Source organism: Hakea prostrata, chromosome 8, assembly GCF_041222555.1.
Source record: "Hakea prostrata isolate BN-2017 chromosome 8, UWA_Hpros_2, whole genome shotgun sequence".
Classification (NCBI taxonomy): Eukaryota; Viridiplantae; Streptophyta; class Magnoliopsida; order Proteales; family Proteaceae; genus Hakea; species Hakea prostrata.
Genome location: NC_142607.1, coordinates 9,318,339 through 9,332,972, shown reverse-complemented (window position 1 = coordinate 9,332,972; position 14,634 = coordinate 9,318,339). Strand labels below are relative to the sequence as shown.

The following is a 14,634-nucleotide window of genomic DNA, read 5'->3' as shown; positions in this document are numbered from 1 at the left end:
GAAACTGAGTGCTCAAAATCAAGGAAGGATGACAAGGATTATTGTGGCGATTCGAGAGTTGGTAGATTTGCATGGAAATATCATCATTACTCATACTAATAGATAAGCAAATATGGTTGCCGATTGGATGGCGAAGAGAACAACAACATTGGAGTCTCCTACGCATTTCTTTCAAGAACCCCCTCAAGGTATAAAGGAGTTCCTTCAGGTGGATCGTTTGACCAGCTCTCTTTAAATTGATTTGGGTTTTTTAAACCCGTTTATGTTATTAAAAAAAAAAAAAAAAAAAAGATGACTTTAATCTTAAAAAATTTGCAAACAAAAAAAAATTAGGTAAGAGATGCAAACTAATGGTAGTTAGTTACCTTACAATTATAGACATTTTATTTACATTATAAAATCAAATAATAAAATTTGCAAAAGAAATACAAAAACAAAGAATATAAAATTAAATAAAGAATAACATAAAAAATAAGTAAAAGAGAAAAATAAATAAATTGAAAAAGAGAAAGAAAACCTAATTGTGCAGAAGATTTTTTTCCCAAATTTTCCTTAATCCGCACTTATAGAATAAATAAAAAGAAAGAAACCGAAAAGAATAAATAGGAAGAAAATATGAGATATGAGAGAATAAATAGGAATTGAGGAATTAATTTCCATTAGAAATGACATTTTGAATATTTAATAATATATTTTTTTTCAAAATTTTTCCTTAACTCACGTTTATAGAAGGAGAATATATAGGAAGAAAAGATGTGAGAGAGAAGAGAGAGGAGAATTAATCGGAAATGAGGAGTTAATTTCTATTAAAAATGGCATTTTGAATATTTAATAATAAATCTTTTTCAAAAATTTCCCTCAACCTACTTTTATAGAAGGAGAATAAATAGGAAGAAAAGATGTGAGAGAGAAAGACGGGAGAATAAATAGGGATTGAGGATTTATTTTTTAAATAGGAATGACATTTATACCCATTATTTTACCCGATTATTATTAGTTGGTGATTGTCATATAATTTTTTTTTGTGTTTGATTTTCTGATTACAATTTCCAGTTATCAATTACCGGATTCTAAATACAATTATCAGCCATTTTTTGAGAAAAGTGTTCAAAGTACTTTACTCTAATTTGATAATTTTTTATTTTCGATTATTGAATACCGTTTTCTGAATCCGATTATTATCCGATTCAATAAGCAATTATCTGAATTCGAATCCGGTTGCTTAACGGATGGACGTAGATATTTTTCGGTAAGAAAAATTTTGGATACGACACACTTAAACGAATACAAATGCAAATTCGGAAGTGAATTTTGGCTATTCATTTACAAGTCTAAATAGGAGATCAAAGTCCGAATTCCCCTTGTATATGTTACGTAAACCTACCAAAAAAAAATCAGTTGGAATAATAGAATGCCACATTGCCACGTAATATCATCTACCTCGTAGTAAATGAATGTTATTAATTCTTTTTGTTGGTAGACCAAAATAGCTCGTTATGGTGCAAACCGATCCAAACTTAGGTTTGTTTGATGAGGTATTGGCTGATGGGTGAAGAACAAACATTTTGGGTTGGTTTGATCCAACTCGTTAGGGGCCATTAGACCGAATTGAATGGACCAAATCACTACCCGACCCGAACTGTTATCTAATAAATAATAGAGCAAATTGCACTGACACCCCAAAATGAAGGCTTTAAAACACTGACACCCCACTTTATGTTTTAAAAACACAGACACCCCATTCATTAAACACACTAGTCCATTCTGTTAATAAAACCATTAACTCACTGTTCATTTTTTTGTAATTCCAAAAATGCCCCTACCCTATCTATTCTCTCTCCTCACCCGGATTTTCTCTGCTTCACCCTGTCCACCTTCGCCTCCGGTAGCACCAGCAACGCCGCCAAGAAAGAAAGATCAGCAGCAGAGGAGAGGCCAAAGAAGAACCGATCACAAAGTCTCCGTTCACTGGGGAAAAGAATTCGAAGAACGGAATCGTTGTCGCTTTTTTCAAACACAATACGCTCTGGAATCCACTCTCGCTTCGTTGTTGCAGGATCCAGTGAGGTTGGTTCCATGGCTTGTCAACGAAAAAATGCCTTTTCGTAAACCGAATCCGCCATTGTACAGAGATGGGGAAGATAAAACAAACACTCCCCACCTCTTTCAAAGAATTCTCTATTAGCAAAAACCCATCTGGTCCCATCTGTATCTTCTTTTCTTCTCTGTACACATTCTCAATCCCTCCCAATAGAGATTTCTTTGACGAGTCGAATCTAAACTACCGAATGAAAAGGAGAGTTTACTAATCAATATTTAATTTCAGGAAAATTAGATGTAAAGGTGGATTTAAATCGAGGTTTCTTGAAGTTTTCAACTCCACTTTTCTCTGCTACGCTTCCAACTTTCATCGATCCACCTTTGTTTTGCTGCTTACGGCACAACTTGCTTACTTTTTCGCGGTTTGTTTTACAGTTCCATTTTCAGGATTTTTTTTTTTTTTAAAAACCAGTTAAGGGCTTTGTTCATCTTCTTTTGTCCTGTACCTAATCTAATTTACGAAAATGGTGGTTTGTCGGAATCCGTCTGCAACTGGGTCGGAGTCGAATGTGACGACAATCGCAGTTATGTTGCCACTCTTCGTCTCCCTGGTGTTCGCCTTGTTGGTCCGATCCAGTCCAACACCTTGGCCGGCTCTCACAGCTCCGAGTTCTGATTCTCCGCTCGAATCGTCTTTCCTGTGAGATTCCTTCCGATTTTTCTCAGATGAAGCTCCTGCGCAGGCTCTACCTTCAGAACAATCTCTTCTTTGGGTCTTTCCCTTCGAGCTTGACCAGTTTGGGTAGGCTCACACGGTTGGACATCTCGTTCAATAATTTTACCGTCGACCTACCCTACTCCATCAACAATCTCACCCACTTGACAGGGCTTCTTCTACAGAACAATGACTTCTCTGGAAATCTCCCCAGCATTAATCCTCCTAATTTGACGGATTTCAATGTTTCAAATAACAACCTCAACGGCTCCATCCCTACAATGCTGTCGCGGTTCTCAACTTCTTCCTCTGCTGTTGATCTTTCTTTCTGGCGGCGTAGCTGGTGCTACCTGAGGTGAAGGTGGACAAGGGAGGAGAGAGAAGGGAGGAGAGAGAATCGATAGGGTAAGGGCATTTTTGGAATTAAAGAAAAATAAACAGTGGGTTAATGGTTTTACTAACAGAATGGACTTGTGTGTTTAATGAATGGGGTGTCTGTGTTTTTAAAACATAAAGTTGGGTGTCAGTGTTTTAAAGCCTTCATTTTGGGGTGTCAGTGCAATTTGCTCTAAATAATATATCCTGTTATAGTTATGCTGGCTTATTAATTGTGTTAAAAACGATTTATTTATTATGTTTTTACATTGATATCTCACGTGTATTTTTTTTAATAAGATCCAGAGCTTATTCACGATTTAGTGAGGTTAAATATAAATTAAAAAAATTAATTTGTTTGGACCTTAAACTTAAGAGGCATAGATCCAAATACCAATATAAATATGGGCTATTGGGTTAGATGGATTTTTTAATGGATTCACGGGGTTTTTTGATGGATTCAAAATTATTCCAATTCGGATCCAAAGCATTAGTCAACTCGAAGCCCAATTGCACCACACTGAATTAGAACCAAAATCGCCATTTTGCAAATGGTCTATATTTGAGTGTGGATCATCTCTCCTGAGAGAGCGCTCTGTGGTCCCCTAATAACATTACAACTATAAATTTTGTAGGGCCTAAAAGTAAAAAATAATAAAACATTTTAAAAAATAAACCCCATTACCCTAATCTTGTGGGCCCCCCGATAATTTGTGGTCAACAGCTATCGGGAGACGATCTAGACTGGTCTATGTATGCGCTCGAAAATCTTGAGCCCGTAGACGAGCCCTAGCGAATATTTAAATTATATAATATAGAATTATCTTGTTTTTTATTTTACTTTTTGATTTTTGATAAAGCTGAGGGGTCTTAAAACTGGGACGAGCCTCTGGTCTAAAAATTCTATGTACATCCCGGAAGCTAATAAACGAAATCGGACACTATAAGTATTAAGGATATATCTGAAAAATCAACCAACATCCTAGCCGCCACTTCATCTCAAGCATATGCGGCTAGGATTGCTTCAAAGAGTTCCACTACTGTTAGAAGTTCCACAATTGATCAAACTTCCAAGAGTTCTACTGCTGTTAGAAATTTCACAGCGGATCAAACTTCCAAGAGTTGTACTGATATTAGAAGTCCCACAGCTGATCAAACACTAGTTATTACATACAATAAGAATTCTACAATTATAGCACAACCACAACACTCCTAGAACTATATAGATTAGGACTCCAAGAACACTATGAAGAAGGACTCTCTTTCTATATAAAGCTATGTACCATTTCATTGTAAACTAATATAATTATTATTTTTTGTGCTCTTTCATGTACGCTCAAACTCTCTCTCTTTTCTTCGTAACGTCTGCTTTCTTCAACCATTATTCAATACTAATATTGAAATCCTGATCACTACAAAGCAGTTGGGCTTTTATTTCCCAATTCTGTTTACGGTCTGGGTGTTTTCAGTTCTTGAATAATAGTTGACGTTATGATGAGTGTTCAGACAAAAAGAAATTTTCAGATAAAGGCTTTAAAACATCGGGAGGTGGTTGATCCGAACTACGCAGAAAAGACATGGAAGATATTGGAGCAAGCAATACATGAGATATACAATCACAACGCAAGTGGGTTGAATTTTGAAGATCTTTATAGGTATGCAAGGTTTCTATTGATTGATTGCTTAATTGCTTATTATCACTACTTTCCGCTAACAATGTTTGCATTTGATAATATTTTGTTTGCTTACCCTGCTTAGGACATCAGTCTTGTCTCTGACTTACCGAAAGAAAAAAAAAATCTTGTCTCTGGACAGTTTTGGTTCATTTTGCTAAATTTTCTTTTGTTTAGGTATGATAACCTTAAGACAAGGGGTGAAAAAGGATATGAATAGGCCTTAGTATCTAGTATAGTCTCAACCAGAGGTGATTGGAAGACAAGAACCCATGTAGCCTACCCCATCTAGGTGGGACAATGCTTCTTGTTGTTGTAATTAGATTTCTTGGTCTCTTGGAATCTGAAAAATTTATAGGTTCATAATTTGGAAAGCTGTCGTACCGTATAAACTTTTTAAACTGCTCCAGTCGAAATATGGAACCAACCAACCCATGCATATTGTGAATGTTTATCTCCTCAGACAACTTTAGTTAAGTAAGGTTGACATGTCATGTAATTACATTTGATTTCCTGCGTGATGTGTTGTCTTTGGAGTAGTAGTTAAGTAAGGTTGACATGTCATGCAATCTTGTCATAGAAAGCTTAAAAGATGGTATTCTTGAAATAGAATCATAACCACAGCTGATTATCATTCTGTTAGATACTCAAATCTAGAGTGTTTATTGCTTGCACCTCTGGACTTCCTTTTGGTATGTTTCTTAAGTCTATGCAACAGATCCCCAATATGACTGCCGTCACTTCACCCAGGCTAGATGCTTCAACCTGCAATTGTTTTTGACAAACTGAAATTACACAAGGATAGGAGACTTGTAGATTCTGACTGGAGGGATTAGGCTTAGATGCTTTGTTCCTTATATTCCAAAATTACAAGTATGGACAGATCTAGCAGATCTGTGGACTCTGATATGACTCTATAATCATGTGTGTTTGATTGATTTCTTTATGTTAAATGACCAAGGTAGGAAATTTGGCCTAAATATATATTTGAGGCATGATTGCTTGGATGGTTTTGTCAATATGCTACTATTATCTGCAAAATATTCATCTGATTTGCATTTGAGAATTTTTTTTTTGCTTGTCCTAAACTCCAACTTGCTGAATCAGGAATGCTTACAATATGCTGTTGCATAAATATGGAGACAAGCTGTACTCGGGTCTTGTGACAACAATGACCATGCATCTGAAAGAAATATCAAAATCCATAGAAGCTGCTCAGGGAGATTCATTTCTGGAAGAGCTGAACAGGAAATGGACAGACCATAACAAGGCATTGCAGATGATCCGAGACATATTGATGTATATGGAAAGGACTTTCATTCTCGTAACTCATAAAACGCCTGTCCATGACCTGGGTTTGAACCTATGGAGGGACAACGTTATCCACTCTAGCAAGATCCAGACAAGGCTTCTCAATACACTGCTTGAACTTGTGCAGAGAGAACGGACTGGTGAAGTTATAAACAGAGGATTGATGAGGAACATAATTAAGATGCTTATGGATTTGGGTTCATCTGTTTACCAAGATGACTTCGAAAAGCCTTTCCTTGAGGTATCTGCCAATTTCTACCGTGCTGAATCTCAGCAGTTCATCGAATGCTGTGATTGTGGGGATTACCTGAAGAAGGCTGAGAGGCGTCTAAATGAAGAGATGAAGAGAGTCTCCCACTACTTGGATGCCAAGAGTGAGTCCAAGATAACTAATGTGGTGGAGAGGGAGATGATTGCAAACCACATGCAGAGCTTAGTTCAAATGGAGAAAACAGGCTTGGTAAGCATGCTAGTGGATGACAAGTATGAAGACTTAGGGAGGAGGTACAACTTGTTCCGCGGGGTACCCAATGGACTCTCTATAATAAGGGATGTGATGACCGGTCATATTCAGGAGACTGGGAAGCAGTTGGTTACTGATCCTGAGAGGTTAAGGGATCCTGTGGACTTTGTCCAGCGGCTGTTGAATGAAAAGGATAAACATGATAAGATAATCAGCTTGGCTTTCAACAACGATAAGACATTCCAAAATGCTTTAAATTCCTCCTTTGAGTACTTCATTAATTTGAACGCTAGGTCTCCTGAGTTTATTTCCTTGTTTGTGGATGATAAGCTTCGTAAAGGCCTGAAAGGTGTTAGTGAAGAGGATGTGGAGATTGTCCTAGACAAGGTGATGATGCTCTTCCGTTACCTGCAAGAAAAGGATGTTTTCGAAAAGTACTACAAGCAACACTTGGCAAAGCGGCTTCTCTCTGGCAAAACTGTTTCAGATGATGCAGAGAGAAGTCTTATAGTTAAGCTGAAGACGGAGTGTGGTTATCAGTTCACTTCCAAATTGGAAGGTATGTTTACAGACATGAAGACGTCTCAGGATACAATGCAAGGGTTCAATGCTAACCAGGCTACTGATATGGGGGACGGTCCTACGCTTGCTGTCCAGGTCCTCACAACAGGGTCATGGCCTACTCAACCATGCTCCACATGCAATCTGCCAGTCAAGATTCTGGGAGTGTGTGAAAAGTTCAGGGCATATTATCTAGGAACCCATACTGGACGGAGACTGACTTGGCAAACAAACATGGGCACAGCTGATCTGAAGGCAACCTTTGGGAAGGGACAAAATCATGAGCTGAATGTGTCCACATACCAGATGTGTATACTCATGCTGTTCAACGATTCTGATTGCCTGAGCTATAAAGATATTGAACAGTCTACGAAGATACCAGCATCAGACTTGAAGAGGTGCTTGCAGTCATTGGCTTGTGTAAAGGGTAAGAATGTTCTTAGGAAGGATCCCATGAGTAAGGATATTGGTGAGGATGATGACTTCTACTTCAATGACAAATTCACTAGCAAGTCTTACAAGGTGAAGATAGGCACTGTGGTTGCACAGAAGGAGTCGGAGGCAGAAAAGCAAGAGACCAGGCAGAGAGTGGAGCAGGACAGGAAGCCCCAGATTGATGCTGCGATTGTGAGGATCATGAAGTCAAGGAGGGTCCTGGATCACAACAACATTGTTGCTGAAGTCACAAGACATTTGCAATCACGGTTCCTACCCAACCCTGTTGTAATAAAGAAACGGATCGAATCTCTCATCCAGCTGGAGTTCTTGGAGAGGGACAAAGTAGACAGCAAACTGTATAGGTATCTTGCCTGAAAAGAATTTAGTGTGCTCGTCTCCTAGGGTCAAGGCCTTTTGCCTTGAAGTGGAACTGTGTCCTGCATTTGGTGTGAACTGCTGCAAGTCATGGCTTTCACCTCTAATGCCTTTACTTCAGGTTGTCCTTCAATTGTTCATTTTTTTAGCTTTTAAGTGCCAGAATCGATCTTTCTTATAAATCTGAATGCTATAGAGTTCTTGGATTTTAAATTAACTGTTAAATTGGGGAGGCTGATGTACCTCCGGTAGCAGCTTCACAAGTTTTAGAAGTAGGGGCAGGGTTCCTATTTCAACAGCGTTAGTGATGATGGGACAAAAAAAGGGAGCCCTAATCTGAAATTTCTCTATTTTCTATTCTAAAAAGATAAAAGAGAAAATTGAGCTCAGGGCATCAGCTGAGATTCCACCCTCTCCTACATTGTCAGTTTCACCATCGACAGCATCATTTAGTCCATCAAATTTTTGGGTAGTTAATGGTATTCTGACAATTTACAAAGCATTATTACTAAACAAATTGTTTTTCTTACCTAAAAATAGTTTTACAAAACACCACCGGATAAGTGTTTCTAGAAATTTAGTCAAAGAATAGACAGAAGAAGTAATTTGAATGAAGAAGCTTGGCAAGAAGTGAAGTGTATGATGAAGCTTCCATACGAAAATCCAGTTGAACCACTTGTGTGGTAAAACCATATTCTTAAATGAAGAATCCAATATTTATGTGGATTACCACGCACATCTACGGGTCCACATAAAGCAGTAGATGTGCTGCGACTGAATGTAACCTTTTGGTTGAACTGTAGTCATGGTGGTTGGATAGCCGCATTTGGAGCTTATGTCAAATTCAATGCAACACCACTTTGAGGATGGCGTTTTTGGACTCTGATTGGTCAAGGAATCAGGAGCAATAGAAGAATGATTGAATATTATCATGACGTAAGTGAGAGGTATTTATGATAGAACCTAATTGATGGAGGTTGTCAAATCATTCAGCTAAGGAACCATAAAGAAATAAAGCAGTGACCAAAGCATAAGGAACCATAAAGAAAATCATAGACAAACAGTTTTGAAAGACACCACAAAAAGGGGAAAAGAACAACAGATGATGTAACAAAGAGGAGAGAAGGCTAAACAAAAAACATTGAGCAAAGACTTCCCGTAAGCAAGAAATTAAAGCTTCCTTAAAACATGCATTAATTTTCACTTGTATCCCAGGTTACTTGTAGACCAAATGATTCAGAACTCATTTTCCCTCATACTGCGTGTATGGTATGCATGAAAACTCTGTTGCCCATCTACTTCCTATCATTAATTTTCATTTTTCTTCCCGTCCTTAAACTTGGTAGTCATGCCAAATGAAAAGATGCATGTACTGTTTTAATGGGAAGAGGTTCTGAGAGCTGGCAATCAAGGATGCATTGACGCTCTCTCTACTCCATCCTGTTAACAGAAGATGGCCTCTCTACCTCCTATGTATGAAACTATTCCATCACTGCTAATTAGTAAGCTACCTGTGCTACCTGCTGAAAGAACTCACTCCCCATTCTATTGATTTGATAAACTGAAATAGGAATTGAGAAGGAAATAGAGAAGATGCTCCAATTAATTGGTTAAGCAAACATAGTCCTTCCACAAATATATGAAATACAGCATAAGGAAATTGAGTTTTATTAGAATTTCTAAAAATCCAGTACTCAAAAAGACGAGTCAGACTAAAAACCATACGTCCCAGCAAATTGTTCCTACTGGGCTTCTTTGGTTTTATTAACTTCCCCAGGATGTGTCTGAGCTATCTGAAACCTCAACATTTATGTCAGACAGCGGTCAACAAGTAAGAATTATAAATTGCGAAACCACACTTCCAAGGGTCAAACAGGAATTGTTGAAATCAAGACTAAAGATGCTGAGAACACAACACTTGAAACTTAATGGGAAGCTATGGGTCTGCTCTGAGGATGCGGTTTCTTATCTCAACAAAAGTCTTCACATCTGAACCCCACAACCTGCCATTCATATTATGCACATTATAGGAGAACATAAGACATCATCAATAACCGAAAGCATAATATGTACTGGAAGTTGGAGCAGACTTCGGCACCCAAAATTGCCACCTATGTCAGAGGATCAGAAAGAATGGATCCCTACCCTAGATACAAAGGCCGAATTAACATGATCAGGAAATTCTTAGCCACCTCATATAGAAGAAGAGGCTTTGCATTCAAATGAAAACCTAATAGCAGCCATATACTTTCATGCAGATAGGATATGCTAAGTAGAAGTTTAAAATCTTCAACATACCATGATTGTTCGGACTGCCAAAATTCTGTTAAAGCTTTCACGTCCAAGAGATGTTTTGATTAGGATATGATGCATGATTTTGAAAAGCCTCCCTCTACTATATGAGAACCTCAGTAAATTACCACAGATGCCAGCAGTTGACAGTTGGCATAAGTTAATTCCCCCCACTAAAGATTTGGCAGTTTCAAGAGCCAATAATGTTGCTCTAATAGCTGTAAGAGGATTATTGTTCCCTCTTTTAGACAAAGAAGTCCCTTTTTTCAGTTTTGACAAAAAAACTGAGACCCAAAACCCTACAAATCATCTTTTATCAGAGTATGACTTTGCATGTTTTGTTCAAATCATTGAAGTTCACAGAAAGAATGGATAAAATCAAATCTACAACTAGAAATATATATGCAATGTAGCATCCATACATACACTCACCAGCAATCGGTCCCAATTGCATTAGCTCCAACTTTATCAGCTTCTTCATCATCTCCAACATGTACTGCTTTGCCAGCTTCCACGCAGATACTATCTACAAAGTCAAACAGAAACATAAACATGCACAAATAGATAAAACATTCAAGCTAACAGGTGCATAAAATATAAACGACAAAGCTTGTCATTGACTGGTAATTGCTGGACAATTGACAGCGTCAAACCAATATATGAGGAGTCATATGACCATGTGGAGTTCATGTACAGATTGGTACATTTTCCTACGTAAATAAATCTAATATTTGTATTCAAACCTAAAGCGGCTCTGAATATCTGGGCATCTGGTTTTTCATATCCAACCTCTGAAGATACAATAACTGCATCAAACCTGAAGAAAACACCAAAATGTATTCCTTTTAGAATATATTTGGCTTTATGGATATAGTTGTATTTATCAAGGATAAGAAGAGATAGTTTCACATTGACACAAATACATGGACACCTCCCCCCCCCCCACACCCACACACACACACACACAAAAAAAAAAAAAAAAAAAAAAAAAAAAAAAAAAAAAGAAAAGAAAGAAAGAAAGAAAAGAAATCAAACCTCCAGCAGTCAACAAATTCCAAATATATTTAGTATAAAGTAGAGCTTCAAAAATTACTCTCCAAAATAAAGGCATTACAACCATTTTCATGCTAGCCTCATCTTATGACTAAAGTTAGGTGCAGTGAAGCTTACAAATCAACAACATTGAGGTCCTTCAACAGTCCCCTCAAGCGAGTATCAAAGTTCGAGACAACAGCCAACTTAACTGCATTACCATTCACCGGGTTAGAAATGAAGAAAAACAAGAATTGCACAGCACATTGAGCAACTAATGCCACATTGTAACAGAGAAAGATGGAAACTACTTGGTGAATATGACCTCCAGCATCTTTGAGAAGGCATAATGTTTCGTATGCAGAACTTGGAAGATGCCATGCATCACCCTTTGCAAAATACTGACAAAAGCAAAATTTCAAGCTTCAGATGGGAACTCTTGCTTTCAATCAACAGTAGGATCCAACTAGTCAATGGTAAGAGTTACCTAGTGCAGGAATATCTACCTCATATACTTCTTCAAAATAATCACCATCCGAGCAACCTGTTGCTTTGGAAACTATAAGCCTCCAAAATGGCCGTCCATCTCCCTGCCAACACCAACGAAATTTAAGAGGAGGGGCCAGGGGGAAAACCATGTTCATGAAATAAAGACCATGTCGCTCCTCTAGGTGTTAAACTTTTATTTATTTATTTAGGGTTTGGGGGGGGGTTGTTGGGGGTAAAATTAACTAGAAGAGAAATTAGTGAAAGAAAATTAACCAATGTGAAATTAAAAAAATGTTTAAGCAACTGGAGCATAAGACTAGGGGAACAGGCCTTAGTACAATGTAAAGGTTGCTCCATCGTGATCAAAGTGGTCATAGATTCGAGTATGGAAACAACCTCTCTATGAAAGCACTTAGAGCATCATAAGAATGGCATTTTTTATGACCTCCCCAGGCATCCTTTTACTGGATCATAATATTGAGGAAGGGATTCAGTACTGATTCACAATGTCACATTTTCTCTGAGAAGGGACAGCATTTTTGGAACAGGTTAGTGCAGACCTTAGGGCCTGCTATGGTGGGTTCAGAGAGGGAAGCAAGGGATACGAAGAAGGGAAAAGGGGGAGAAGAAGAGAATCATAATTTCAATAAATTCTAATCAACCTTCGTCTAATGATGTGAGAATTGAGATTACATCATTTAAAGAGAAAATTAAAAAAAATCACCTAAAATGAAGACAAATTCCCCAACTATGACTCAGATTTAAATAAAGAAACTAAGAATTACAAATGAAATATCCTATGAATCTAACTTCGAAAATAAATGAACTAAAGACATTATTTCCTCAGATAGTATGGATTCCAAAAATTCTACTAGAACCCATGACTCGAACTGCACTGAGTTCATATCTGGAAACCTAGCTGGATTTGGGTCAGTCCAAGACAGTGTATCTACATCAACTCTCTCAATCTTGAGAAAACTTGCCCAGGAGTTTTGTATAAAAAGAGTATCAAAACTATGCAATCAGCAACCACAAATATTTGACATCGATGGGGATGTTGTTCCACTGCATCTCATGGTCAACTGGTGATGGCTATTAGCAAATTATGTCTCTTCAATGAAAATTTGATGATAAGGATTCCAAAATCAGACTGCTATCGATTCTTCAATTTCAACTTTAATCAGACCATGTAAAACAATTGCCAACTCATAATTTTTACTATAAAAGGAAAATGATTGAAGCCCCTCTAAGAGTAAAGAAATGGTTCTCTTGTTCAGACAACCCCCCCCCCCCCCCCCCAAAAAAAAAAAAAAAAGGATGGAATGCAGTTATTATTGACAGGCATTGAAAAAAAAGGGAATTAGCACGAAATGGCAATCAACCTGATAGCGAAGCTTCTCCGGCCACGGAGCAGAAAATGCTCTCTTAAATCCTTGCTTTATCTCACCTACAGTTGCATTCAGACCTGTCAAGATCAGAAAGGAAGATTAATTTAGCTGATACAGTATGAAAGGAAAAAGGTGTGTGAAATTTGTCAGACAAGACATGTTGTGCATGTAATTCACCTACAGAACTGACCATACAACCAGTTCAACTTAAAGTCCAACATCCAGGATGGACAGACGACTTAACATTTATATTTTTCTTGCATTCGTATATGTATATGCCTCAACTTGATTAAACTTTATCTTGGGAGGAACATGAATTCCGTATTTGCCATTATGATTACTAGAGCCAAAGCATCTCAATTATTAAATCATAAGCAATAAAATGTTTTTTGCGTATCTCAATGCCCATATTGCTTCTTGTCCTTGAGGTAATAGGATTTATTCATAGCATATGATCACATATATCAGTAATAAGACTCTATCTAAACCCAGCAATGAGAAGCCTCTCCTACTTCTAAGCTTAAAGTATGAAACCCAAATCCTCAACTTTGCAAATTCAAATCATAAAATTCACAACAAAAAGAAAACAACACAAAACAGTAATTGTTATCAGCAGAATCAGATGAAAGTAGAGATCGATCTTGAAAACCTTTAAGGCATCATCTATATGGACATCATCATGAAGAATCTCAAAGGAAAATAGGAATTGGGTAGCTGGGGTACACAACACCAGCGCACTAACCATATTTCCTTCCGATATCCGCATAAGTCTCTGCAACGGGCTTTGCCAACTGTAGTAGCGTACCTCCGGCGTCGAGTAGCAATGCATCATACGTCCTGTTACCTAACCCTCCAGCTGAAAAGAAAGCCCAGATGCTCCAATTAAGATAGAATCAATCGTTTAATTGATCAAATAAGATTTCAAATTTTTGGGTCTTTTGTGACAGAAGAAAAAGGATCAGAAGTGGAGAGCATAGGGAAGAAACTAACCCGTGTGTAACATTGTGAGAGGGCGTTGAATGGACTGCGAAAGCTTTGAATTCAATGGTCTTACCCTTCTAAAGAGAGCTGTCGAGGTCTTTGGGTGAATCAACCTGCAAGCTTCCATGGATTTGCTATTTTGAAACTGAAGATCGTTGTGTCGACTCTAGCCTGAGGAGAAAATGGGAATGGACGGTGCAAGAAAGTGTGAGAAAATGTGCCTGGGTGTTGGGAGTCGTAACTCCTATCTACGGTTTCAGATAGACATGGTAAGTCGCGCCGATGTTTTTGAGAGTTTTGTTCAGCAAACCGGTTCAACCGGTCAGGTTGAACCACTGTTTGGTTGCTTTATTGAAATAAAAGATTCTTCTACCCAAAAAAGAAAAATTAAGATTCACTAGGTTATCTTATCAAACGTATGCTTAGATAAACGGTTGGGATTTTATCAGTTTGTCAGACCAGACAGAATCACGACCGCACGGTGTCTCAGTCCAACGAACG

The 14,634-nt window shown here is 37.8% G+C and overlaps 2 protein-coding genes across 2 annotated transcripts; one reads left to right on the top strand and one right to left on the bottom strand.

Moving 5' to 3' along the window:
- Positions 1–4,620: 4,620 nt before the first annotated feature.
- LOC149006730 (cullin-3A-like) lies at positions 4,621–8,028 on the top strand. The gene is made up of 2 exons (XM_089165965.1): positions 4,621–4,785; positions 5,911–8,028. The coding sequence occupies exons 1-2, from the start codon at positions 4,622–4,624 to the stop codon at positions 7,949–7,951; spliced, it is 2,205 nt and encodes a 734-aa protein (XP_089022091.1). The 5' UTR covers position 4,621; the 3' UTR covers positions 7,952–8,028.
- A 160-nt stretch (positions 8,029–8,188) lies between these two features.
- LOC149006729 (Haloacid dehalogenase-like hydrolase (HAD) superfamily protein) lies at positions 8,189–14,379 on the bottom strand. The gene is made up of 9 exons (XM_089165964.1): positions 14,143–14,379; positions 13,895–14,008; positions 13,147–13,229; positions 11,782–11,865; positions 11,601–11,676; positions 11,414–11,486; positions 10,987–11,060; positions 10,676–10,769; positions 8,189–9,954 (listed from the first exon to the last, which is right to left on the bottom strand). Exons 1-9 carry the CDS (start codon positions 14,258–14,260, stop codon positions 9,888–9,890), a joined length of 783 nt encoding a protein of 260 aa, XP_089022090.1. The 5' UTR covers positions 14,261–14,379; the 3' UTR covers positions 8,189–9,887.
- Between the last annotated feature and the right edge of the window lie 255 nt (positions 14,380–14,634).

Bases quoted from the DNA above. Each gene is read 5' to 3' on its own strand.
- LOC149006730 (XM_089165965.1), top strand. From the start codon at position 4,622: ATGATGAGTGTTCAGACAAAAAGAAATTTTCAGATAAAGGCTTTAAAA. The intron at 4,786-5,910 runs GTATGCAAGGTT...TTGCTGAATCAG, and splicing joins AATTTTGAAGATCTTTATAG to GAATGCTTACAATATGCTGT.
- LOC149006729 (XM_089165964.1), bottom strand. From the start codon at position 14,260: ATGGAAGCTTGCAGGTTGATTCACCCAAAGACCTCGACAGCTCTCTTT. The intron at 11,487-11,600 runs GTCATATTCACC...ATGGTAATGCAG, and splicing joins CCTTCTCAAAGATGCTGGAG to TTAAGTTGGCTGTTGTCTCG. The intron at 11,061-11,413 runs GTAAGCTTCACT...TGTTTTCTTCAG, and splicing joins GACCTCAATGTTGTTGATTT to GTTTGATGCAGTTATTGTAT.